Genomic DNA, 11885 nt, shown 5'->3' on the forward strand with positions numbered 1-11885 from the left:
GTCAGCTGCACCCCGCGCAGTCGCAGTTCGAGTCGTTTTCACGACGCTGATTTTGCTGTCTTAGCCCAGTTACTGTACCGCTCTGTATCGCCAGTGAGAGCTTACCAATACGCGTTGCAGTGATGTAGCACACAGAATAAGGACTTTACCCTTCTGTGAACGGATAACGTCAGCTAATGCTCCTGTCCTCTCCGGGCCTGAGCACCGTTTCTGAAACTACCGCGGCTCCGTTCATCAACACCGCTAGCTAGCCTCTCGCTAGCAAACACGGTGGCGTGAGTTTGCGATGTGCTGCTGTTCGCTTGTCTCTCTCTCCCGTCTCGGCTAGCTATCTAACTTAGCTGCCAGGCGGATAACCTTATTTGTGCGTGTGTGTGTGTGTGTGTGTCTGCGCGTCCGCGGTGCGGAGCCGAGCCGAGAAATACACCGCCATCCCCTGTCTTTAATGCGGTTGTTGTTGCTGCTGTCAGGAGCCGAGCTAAGATGTGGCAAAGTGTCGGGCTCACGCTGCTGGTCATTGTGGCCACACTTGTCTGCGCGCTGCTCTTCATGCTGTTTGGTGAGTTTAAGGACAACAAGCTTCGTTAGCGACTCGCACAATCCGCTCTGTGACAGATTTAACTCACGGGATTTGGGGTAACGTTACAAGAAGGCCGGAGGCTGCAATAGAAAAACAACAACAACAACATAAATAAATAAAATAAAGGTTGACTCTCAGAAAGGAATAGCTACGATTTAATGTTTCCTTATGACAAGTCAGAGTCTGTTGAGCGTCTTTGACCGACAAGTTTCGATTTCAGTAAGGAGTTTCTATTTTTACCATGCGCAGGGGTCCGATCTTAACCATGGCTGCTCCTCTGCCACTCTTTCATTCCTTCCCTGTTGCAAACTCTTACTGACGTGATCTTCAGGGCTCGTTTTCATGCCGCAGGATGAGCTGGGGACCAGTCAGACGCCTCCCTGGTGTGTAGTAATAGAGTGTGATGGATAAAGCAGCTGTTTTTCCCTGAAAGATAAATTCCCAGCAACTTTAAAAAAAAAAAACTTTACCACTGTTTGTTTCCACAATCCTCAAAGACTCTTTTGACCATTTTGGTAAAAAAAACAAAACAAAAAAAAAGTCTGTCAAAAGTCAAAAATCTGTCTGCTGCTTCAAAAAATGACCATTTTAACACGTTTCTCTTATTTCCAGGTAGCCAGAGATTCAGAGCTGCAACTAACGATTATTTTCATTATCAATCCGCCAGATAATTTCCCGATTAATCAGTCAACCATTTTGTCTACAAAATGTCATGCTGTGATTTCCCAAAAGCTCAAGCTCGAAACGACGTATTCAAATTGCTTGTTTTATTTGACCAGCAGTCCAAAATCCAGAAATATTCAGTTTACAATCAGATATGACAAAGAAAAGCAGAAATTGATTTTTTTTTTTTATGCCTATAAATAACTTTTTCCTTCTTCCCCCCTCAGGTTGGTATGTAGTCTGGCAGCTCTTCCTGTCCAAGTTCAAGTTCCTGCGTGAGCTTGTTGGGGACGCTGGCACCCCGCAGGCTGAAACTCAACCGTCCGAAACCAAGAATGAACGTGCCGCTAACGCCCCGACTCGTAATCGGCCCAGGACTGCACGCCAAAGAGCCGCCCCTCTAGAAAGCACTTCATAGGTCACCCGGACAGCCGCCGTGCGTCTTCACGTGAAACCTGTCGCGCCACGACTGCACGTCGGCCCTCTACAAACGTCGTGTGTGTGTGATCATCAGAGATATTTCCCCACTGACCCTGCGCTCTACACTACACAAGGACCTTGTGGACGCTCAGTAGTCAACCCTCAACAGGACACTTTAAACTGACCAGGCAGATCTCCTGGTTTCAAAGGGAAAAGCCATTTACGTACATCGCTGTCCATTTCTTTATGTCCTCATAAATATGTTGAATTATGTACAGTCGCATGTACTGAGCAGTGAGTCGGGGGCTCCACGCACGGTCCTCCAGTCATCCTGCAATAGAGACGGCCAGCTTTTCGCGAGCGGCCGAGCTGCTTCCTGCCACCTCTGTGCAGTATAAAGACGCTCCAACACACAAAGAGATACGTTAATTCTCTCAAATATGTGTGTTTTTTAGCAGAAGTTGGCAGATAACTTTTTAACAATGAGCTCCTCTGCATCATTTCAAAGAGAGCCACCGAAGATAAACTCAAAAGCGAAACGATGATTTGTACAACTGACAACTTTATTTTCTTTAGAACATAACAAAGTGCAATGAAAGGAATGTTCAACCTGTCATTTTGTTTTTTCTTGCGCAGTCTAGTGCTGCCTGTGTTATGGACAACCATCTGTGAGGTGAAACTCTCTCGCCCAGTAGATGATGCCCAAAGCCTCCGAGGAAGATGATAAATTACGAGGCGTCATTCCAGTCATGTCATATACGTGAGCTTTTTCTTGCAGCTTCTCCTCCACCCTTTCTCTAGATTTATACTTGAAGAGTCAGGAGACGGTTTCAAGGAAATGGCAGCCGGTGTTCAGAAGCAGCGCTACGCACAGCAAGCTGAAGCTCCGCAGCGACAAAAAACGAGGCTCCCTGCTGCAGGAAAACCTGCCCGAGCGATGTCTGAGCTTCTCTCCCCCCGCTCCCCGTGCCTCTGTCAGTACCAGTGCCTGTCGCGATGGTACCCGCTTTTTCGTTGCCCGGCCTCCTCTTGTATAGCCAACAGAAGCGTCGTGTCCATTGCAGGGCAAATCAAAGCTGACCAGGGCCTAGTCAGTATTTATGTATTACAGTTTCCCTCCAAGTACAACTCATGTAAATCTTGCACCTTTTTATCAGCAATGATTTTTTTTTTTTTTTTCTTCAAAGGAGCAGTAGCTTCAAATAAATAATGCCACGAATATGGTGATCCCTGTCCTGTTTGCTTCTTTAGTGGAAAAGTTGCTGTTTTTGAGGAAAAGTAAACTGGTCGACATTTGATTGATCATTGAAAACTTTAAAAAAATATATATATATTAGCCATCAGAGAAAAATTTCCTGTGTAATAAACATACAAAGTACTTCATAAAACACCTCTTTCTGTATATTCAGGTGGAAATAACCATATCTTAGCCATCTGACATTCGTAATCATTAGAGCTGGATGAATGAGAAGTTGATTGACAGTAAATTAATCTGCAACTATTTTGATAATGATCAATTGTTTAACTCACGGGATTGGGGTAACAACTTCTCCAATGTGAGAATTTGCAGTTTGTTTTTTTTTGTCTTGACTCACTATTTGTCCCAAAAACAAGACATACCACGGACACACTGGGCTCTAGTTGTTACTTGTTCGTTGATGTGATCTCGACCAAACAAACGATCGATTAATTGAGAAAATAATCGTTAAGGTGCGTTCAGACCGAAAGCGACGCGAACAGGTCGCGCGACATCGCCTCCGCCACCTGTCGCTCGTCGCTGTGGGCAACCGTCGTGTAACTATTAGCAACCTGCACTTCCTGCAGGGGGGGCAGGAAGCTGGGCCATGATCCACTGCAGGTAAGCGCCAAACTTCCAGACTTGATTCAACTTTACGGACCGTTTTGGAGGCTGCGGTTTGTGGTGCTTTCTGGACCGTACTGCCTTATACCGGAGAAGAAAAAAAAAAGGGTTTCTATTACTTTCGCCCCACTTGTGGCAGCGAGGGCAGGGCTGGATAACAGACAAACCTCTCTGCCGTACGCAGTCAGGTTCAACGGCTCCCTCTAAAATGACCGGACCGTTGAAGCAACGCCTCTCTAAAGTGATTTAAATAAAAACCCAGCGTGACAACCTTCACGAAGGGAGGATTTATCGCAGCTGGAGCGTTAAGTCAAAACATTTTAAACAACCCCCCCTGTTCACTCTGGACTAAAAGTCAGTCGTGAACTTAACTGTCATGGCTTGATTTCAGACAGCACATCCTCAGACTCTTGACGGGTAGTTGCTGGCGACACCCAACTCAACCACAGGGGGGCGCACTGTCCTCGCAAATACACGACCGGTTAGCCAATTCACAGTCGATCCCCTTCCGCGCCATCGCAGCTCGCCTCTGTACGCAACGCTGTTACTCAAACCTCCTCCTTTTTTTTTTTCTTCTCCAGCCTCCTGGCGTCCTTCTGCGGTTTGAACACAAGGTGGCGGCATCACACTGGCAGAGAACGACGGTTGCCCCGAGCCCGAGCGTTAAACGTGCGCCCTGGTCGGTAGTGAGTGTTTTTGAGCAACATTTACTCGAGTAAATGTGCACGAGTGCAACTTTGAGCTGCTCGTACCTGCTCCTGTGCATTTTGTGCTACTTTAAACTTACACTTCGCCGCCTCCCAGAGGGAAATATTGCACCTTTTGCTCCACCACATTTATCTGACGGCCGTAGTCACCAGTTACTTTTGAAGCTCGAGACTATGCCCGAAAAACCTTTTCTAAAATATGATGCATTTATAGACTGAACTAGTTATAATTATCACCACCTCATCCAGCCAAAGCATTCAAATGAGCGTGCATGGAAATGCACCAGTAATAATAATAATAATCCAATAATATAACATAACACTCTTAAGGGTGGGGGGCATCCTGTTGCCTCATTAGCACTTTTAATCATTTCAATTTACTTAATTTCCATTTTATTTTAAGACCATCGGAACACTTTGCCGCTCAAACTTCGGAAATTGAGACTCAAGTGAAATCGAGGAACGCAAGGACTTTTACTTAACGGAGTTCAGAATCCATTCTTCCTCCACCTCTGCCTATCCTGACACAATACCTCCTCTCCATCCCTGCAGTCAGGAAATCAATCGAAAAGAGGTCGTTTGTGTTTCAGGCTCCCTCCCACTGCAGGAACTTACCCCGTAGACATACGACATCCTTGACACCATTCCACATCACTGGCTAATCCTGCACACAATATACAATACCCTGTATATTCTGTGTGTTCTTTACTCTCTATCACCCTTTTTTGCCGGGCAAGCGTCCGGTCACAGCCTCTCTGTGGCCATCTAGTGTCTGTGCTCAGCAGTGTACTCGTCTTTCTGTGCTGATTGTCCTTGTTGTAGCGTGTCTGTTGAATTGTTGATTGTTGTTTGTTTTGTCTTTCCTGTCACTTTATTGTCTCTGCTGTTTTTGTTTATTTTTCACTTTTGTTTGTATTGTATTTTAGCCCCCCCTGGAAAAAAACAGGATGGTCAATCTCAGAGGGGTTTATCCTAATGAATAAACTTGTATCAACCGCTGGTGAGCATAAAGTCATGGGGGGTAAAGCTTTTACCTGAAGTCTTTTGCTGAAAGACGTCTTACAAGAATAATTTGAAATAAAATACATTTTTGAGTGGAGCGGAGACAAAGCAGACCGTGTTGGTATTTGACAGTTAATGCACTAAGAGACAAAACAAAATGAGAAAGTGCTTTAAATTAGTTTTATTTTGCCCATGTTTGATCAGAGTAGGGTTCATAAAGAGTTTTTTTTATTTTACCCCGGAACGAACAGTGCAGCTCTTTTGTTTTTGAGCGGAATTCGGAGACAAAAATAAAACCTACAAAAAAATGAAATATATGAAAAATAAAACAAATACTCACACAAAAAACTCATGCCCTGACTCCAGTGAAATCCAACCTGTCTCGTTACGCTTTCAGACTCTGCTGGCTGATTTCAAATTGCTGCCGTAAATTACTGTCCCAAACCTCAATGCAGTGAATTAATCTGTCGTACGTTTAATCTATACCGAGTCTGTCTATCTTTGAAAGACCATTTTAGTCTCTGACAACGCTTAATTCATCTCAGCCCCCAGGGTCATTAGCCTGCTCCTAAACTGCTCGTACCCAATCTAGTTCAAGGATGCAGCGATTGTGACTGCAAAACATGCAGCAGAGCGAGAAATAAATGTTAACAATCGAGCTACAAGTGAGCCGTTCTGCTGCAATAAAGATGATATTTTCTTAAATTGGAGAGTTTTAAAGACAGCGTATTTAAAAACAAATGGTAAAATAAGAAGCTAAATATAGTACTGGTTTCTTTTTGAAAGTTCAAATGCATTGAATTTCCCTGCAGCTTGTGGTTTTTAGACCTTTTCCTGTGTCAGTCAGCTCTTTTGAAACTCAAACGAGCATTTCATTCACGACTGCAACACAATCATGTCCTCTATCTGCAGTTATGTGCAGTTTTGGGAACCAAAGAAAGCACCAAGAACGCAGAGGTAGAAAGTAACTAAATACATTTTACTGTCCAGTACTTAACTATAATTTTGATGTACTTCACTTGCGTATTTCTATTTTCAGGTACTTTATACTCCTCTTCCAGTACATTTCACAGGGAAACATTGTACTTTTTACTCCATTACATTTATCTTTCAGTTGTAGTTCTTTTGCAGATTAAGTTTATTAAATCGAAATAAAATCAAAAATAAATTATGATGCGTTATTAAAACCCAGCTGTATCTAATTTACTTAAAAGTAGCCTCACCTGTGCCAGCTGCAACATCAAACTGATACATTAATGCATCAATAATTATAGTTACATTATATAATGTACGTTATACTGTAACAGGCCATTTTGCATGAGTACTTTTACTTTTGGCACATAAAGTATATTTTGACGGTGATACTTCTGTAGTTGAATGCAGGACCTTTACTTGGAAGTAAGTATTTCTACATTTGCGGAGGTTCGGAAATGTGGGCCCCTCTTTTTGGTTGTTTTTCATCTCTTTATGGCCATTTTGCATCTCTTTGTGGTCATTTCGTGTCTTTTAACTGAACTGTATGACTTTAAAATAATAAACATTAACAGTCACATCATAAAGCTGCTGCGGTGGCCCAGGAGCCCCCTGACCTCTTGGGCCCAGCAGGCCTGTTTGATAATTCAGTCATTTTTCTACACTGTGGTATTGCCACTTTTAGTTACAGGAAAGGTTTGAGTACTTAGCCGACCACAGCAGGAACATATTTAAAAGTAAATAAGAAATAGATCTGTGTTGTTTTGAGTGCAGTAATCGATACACTTCCCTGTGGTATGACTCAAATGTTAAGAACCAACTCGTCCAGAATGTCCTGCAACCGTCATTCGCTGGAAACAGATGCAGAAATTTAAGAAACCACCCTTACAGCAAATTGACGAAGTTTTATTCGTTCTAATGATGCCACCTCTCCCTTAGATCTGGCTGGCTACATTTCTGCCTGCAGCTGGGGCCTTTTTCAGAAAAGGAGGCCCCGCTGAGCTACGAAGCTGTAATTTCAGAGCCTGCAAATACTTTACAGGAAATGATTGTGGTAAGCCAAGGAAATGACATAGACTCTCCACTGTTCCTCTAACTCTTTCTCTATACGTGCGTACAGTGAGAGCCTGGCTGTTGCTGGCTGTAGGTATCGCACATTATCTCCCCGATGACCTTTCACTCTGTTTGTTCCCTCAATAGACAGGTGAGCAGCTGACTTTTTGATTGCTGTTGCTCTTGTGTATCACTGTAAAATTTCCATCTCAGCAGTCCAACACCTGTTTGCTGTTTCTCGGCTTGACTAGACAGTATCTCATCGGGGAGCGTGGAGACAACTGCTCTAAGGGATTGAACAAAATGCAGCCTCAGCTGTCTTCTCTGCAGTACCTTGTGTAGTTGCGAAATTGTGGTGAACGAAAAGACAGCCGTTAATGAGATGTTTGGCACGAGGCGCAGATACACACTGCTGCCGTTGAGTCCAGGACTGTGTGTTCTGGCCGGGGTGCATGGATTAACGCTGCCAGGACTAAAATAACTCATTGATTCACCAATCGCTCCCCAGGTCTCAAGCATCAACATCGGCCAAAAGCTGTTCCTCTCGCTAGTTAGTTTAGAGCCAAAAGATGTCCTGTGATGCCATTATCACTGCCCTACAAAGGCAAAGCAACAGCTGAACAAAGAGAGATATATCAAGTGAAAACTAGCTGTTAAGATAGCGACAGATAGCCTTAGCTAAAGCTAAAAGAAAGTGAATTTTTTTATTTTTTTCCCTAGCTCTTATTTGTGATTGAAAAATATCCACTTAGATTAACTGACATATTGGTAATTCAATTATTCCACATAACTAAAGGAGGTAGTACCTAAATCCAGTCATGACGGAGAAAAGCCCCGCTAAACTCCTGCTAACGGTAACTAGCTAGCAGGACTAGTAACTGCCATCACAGCTTTTGACAGGTGGAATTCATCCAGTGTGGTACGGTTCATTTAGCTTATAATCACACATTTAAATTCATTAAATTGTAAATTAGTTTATAAGAGTGATTTGACTACAAATATTTCTATTAGACAGACAGACAGACACCTAGCAGAACAGAGATACACCTAACTCGTATGAGCTACACCACAAAGGATCAAAATAAAGTTTATTTTCTTAAACAAACTAGCAAAAGTGGACAAGATCAAGCTGAAAAAAACACATTTTGTTTGTAGGTATTGCCTTTTCCCTTTCCATTCTAAAAAGACTATCCAAATGCAGAGTGCATATACACTTTTAGCCCTGCTAGCATGGCTCTTTGGATGGCAGTGTAATCTGTGGGTCTACCACTTTGGTCCAGACTGAAAATATCTCTTCACTTCTTCTTGGATTGGCACGGAATTTGGCACACATGAGGCACACTTGACATGGTGATTACCTGACTTTTCTTTAGCGCCACCATGAGGTTGACATTTCTGAATTTGAATTTGAATTTTGTACAGACAGCATGGTCCCCAGAGGATGAATCCCAATGACTTTTAGTGAGCGCCTGACTTTTCTCCTAGGAGGTCAAAGTTTTCACTTATCCAGTGAAATATCTCAATGTCGATGTGATCGTTCAATCCAATTAGTTTGGTGATTCCCTGATATTTTTCTGCAGTGCCACCATGATAACCAGGAGTAAAATGTCTCAACAACTACTGGATGGATTGCCGTTAAGTTTGGTACAGACATTCCCCTCAGGATGATTACGACCGTGATCCCTTAACTTTTCATCTAGCGCTACCGGCAGGTCAATGTTTATGATCAAATACCTGCAGAACTAATGGCATCCCCCTCAGCTGTAAATTGAAGGCATTACAACCTTTCTACCTGTTACACATTTTGCAAACCAGCCGGGAAAAAAATGAAAATACTTTTTTTCTCACCTGCTCTGCTTCTGCTCTCTGCCTTTACGGGACAGATTAACAGAGAATATGTGTAGGACGGACTTTGTAAGGTGGAGCTGACATCTCCTGATTTACCGTGTCTGTCTGCAAAATGGGAACCCTCTCTAAAAGTCTTTCCATTGCACATTCCTTTCTTACTCATCTCCCCGGAGAGCACTGAGAGGAATGCAGTGAATATTAAAAACAGTTAGATTGCCTGCCTGCGTGAGCTTGTAGGATTTTTAATGAGATTTTCTGATTGGGAGCTGAAGGGGGGCAGAAGTCTCACTGTGGTCACTGACATCTCTTCCTCACGCAGTCGCATCTTTCTTGCTGTAGGGCAGCCTCTCGCCAGGGACCAGACTATATTTCACTCAGATTGTAATGAAAGAGAGGACAGAGGGGAGGAAAAACACAAAGGTTGTTTTTAGTTGTATCCCACAGCCAGTTACTGTAGTTGCGGACACCCAAAATCTCTGATTTAATGTTGCCAAGAGGCTGTTGCAGAAAATGCCCAACCATTATATATATTTTATCAGGTCACCTCCCTTTAAACCAGAGCAAATGTGTTGCAGCTTGATTGGGTGGCTCTGAAAAAACATGTCTCTCATGGTCCAGAGAACATGTGTAGCAGCGTCTCGTTCTTTCCTTGCCGCTCATTATTCTCTGTGTGTCATATCTAATGTTCTACAGGCGAAGTGAAGAATTATTTGGCGCAGCCGCCCTATCCGGCAGCTCTGTCCCGCTTAATGTGAAATCCTTTCAGCCCCATCTTTAACCGAGCCCTTTTAAAGATCAGAGGGCTCAAATAACTTTGATCAGATATGACTTAGAAATCAAAAATATCCTGCAGGGGTCCAGGAGGATGCGATCGAGTTAGACAAGAACTTTGGGTTACTACAGTGACAATGAGATGTTATTTGCAAATGTTGCTCTTTAGTAACTGCTAAGTCATACTTTGGATTAATTAACTCTTCATGTAAATTCTGTTTCTTACCAATGAAATGGTGCTGTTGGTCGGACTATCTTAAACAGCTGCTAAACTAGACATTGTATGTTTGAGCGTTAAAGTTCATTCCTGGCCCTTGAAACAGTAGCTTGGGGCATTGATACACAAAATAATCCACTGATGTACATGTCTCACAAAAGAAAAAGAATCCCAACTAAAGGTACACTAACTGGCCTTTTTTTGCTGCTGGAGCTTGATATGACACTGAGAAAACTACACCCACAAATGAAGACCTTGAGATGTGGTTGGAAGCCCTAGAGAAAGTAAACTAACAAGATTTATATTTGAGTGTGAAAGTTCATGGCTCGACCTTGGAGTAGTAGTTTGACAAGTTTTTTTTTTTTAACCGCAGCTTGACCTGACAACTGGGCAAACTTCAGCCAGTAGTGAAGACTGAGAGATGTGGTTAAAAGCTCCAGAAAAACTAAACACACAAGGTTTGTATTTGAGTTTGAATGTTCATTCTTGACTTTGGAAAACAAAACAATTCTTAACTCAATGCCCACTTACAAGCTTTTTTTTCTCTGACTAGCATGACAACTGAGCAAACTCTATCTGCAGATGAAGATCATACAATGAAGGTAAAAGCTCCAAAACAAGAGCTGATAAGTAGACCACAATTTACTTATTTATTTCAAAATCTATATCAAGTTGGGTTTTAGTGTCCCATTATTGTCTAAATTCTGTTTCAAAAGACACTGTGTTATGAATACATTTCTGGGAGAAAACTACTATATTTTAGCATGCTGAAAAAAGACGAAACTAAAAGATACTGGAACAAAATCATGGCTGTTGTCACTGGAGTCAATCTGAAAACATCTGCACTGGCCGTACAAAACGCATTCGTCAATGTGCTGCTTTCTTGGCAAGGACAACCTTCCAAAGGAGAATTTTCATCTCTGGGAGAACCTGTTTTTGGTTTCCTGGTTTTGTTCATTTTTCGTATTTGCAGTTTTCGTTTGCAGTTGTTTGTGACAATTTGTCTATTTTTATATCAAGGGAGTTTGGTGATATAAGATCCAAGGGGAGGGTGCTCCAGAGTCTAGGGCCGTAAAAAAGGGAACACAGCCTCACCAGACTTCTTGTTGGAACTGCTAAAAGAAAGGCATTGGAAGCAGTTACTATATATATGTATGTGTATATACATGTTGTAATTCTGCTGTCATTTCAGACCCTGCCACTCCCACCTGCCTGCCTTTCCTGTCAGTAGAATCACCTGACCTGCTACTCCTTCCCCCTCAGCTGCTCACCTGTTCCCCATTCCCTCGTTGGCTCCCCAGTATATGTAACGGGCCGTTTCCACTTGCTCCCTGCCAGATTGTTTTTTTGCCATGTGCCTTAGTGTTCCAGTGCTATGGTCTTTGCCTGCCCGTTTTGATCCTGATTGTGTTTTGGACCTTGCCTGAGTTTTTTTTTTTTTTTTTTTTTGGATTTTGCTTCAGCCTGGCCCTTTGTGCTTTGTTTACCTGCATGGGTTTTTGTATAGTAAAGACTCTTTACTGACACATTTCCCTCCCTAATTGTGCTCTTAGGCCCCTTTTCTGAGACCAACGCAACAGGTAGCCACTGCCGTGACACAAGCAGTGGCTACCTGGCTATCTATCTACACATCTCACAGATATAAAGCCTTGGATGAGTAAAAAAAAATTTTTTTTTTGATTAATCAAATTCCTGGCTGCAGCGTTCTGAATTAACGGTAATTTTCTTGAGTTGTAGCAATCTGAGTGGCTTGTAATAAAAGCATGTATCAGCTTTTCAGCATCGTTCTGA

The 11885-nt window shown here is 42.7% G+C and overlaps 1 protein-coding gene and 1 long non-coding RNA gene across 2 annotated transcripts; both read left to right on the plus strand.

Annotated features, from left to right (window-relative positions):
- On the plus strand, positions 1 to 2902 carry smim13 (small integral membrane protein 13). The gene is made up of 2 exons (XM_040120961.1): positions 1 to 559; positions 1471 to 2902. Exons 1-2 carry the CDS (start codon positions 484 to 486, stop codon positions 1659 to 1661), a joined length of 267 nt encoding a protein of 88 aa, XP_039976895.1. The 5' UTR covers positions 1 to 483; the 3' UTR covers positions 1662 to 2902.
- Positions 2903 to 3426: 524 nt separating this feature from the next.
- LOC120786728 lies at positions 3427 to 10721 on the plus strand. Its single transcript, XR_005706753.1, has 4 exons — positions 3427 to 3521; positions 4106 to 4210; positions 10468 to 10552; positions 10648 to 10721. It is a non-coding gene; the product is annotated as an uncharacterized LOC120786728 (long non-coding RNA).
- Positions 10722 to 11885: the final 1164 nt, after the last annotated feature.

This window comes from Xiphias gladius, chromosome 24 (assembly GCF_016859285.1).
Source record: "Xiphias gladius isolate SHS-SW01 ecotype Sanya breed wild chromosome 24, ASM1685928v1, whole genome shotgun sequence".
In the NCBI taxonomy this organism is placed as follows: Eukaryota; Metazoa; Chordata; class Actinopteri; order Istiophoriformes; family Xiphiidae; genus Xiphias; species Xiphias gladius.

What these genes read in the sequence shown, in the direction of transcription:
- smim13 (XM_040120961.1), top strand. Translation starts at nt 484, where the DNA reads ATGTGGCAAAGTGTCGGGCTCACGCTGCTGGTCATTGTGGCCACACTT. An exon ending in GCTGCTCTTCATGCTGTTTG is followed by an intron (nt 560 to 1,470) that starts GTGAGTTTAAGG and finishes TTCCCCCCTCAG; the next exon opens with GTTGGTATGTAGTCTGGCAG.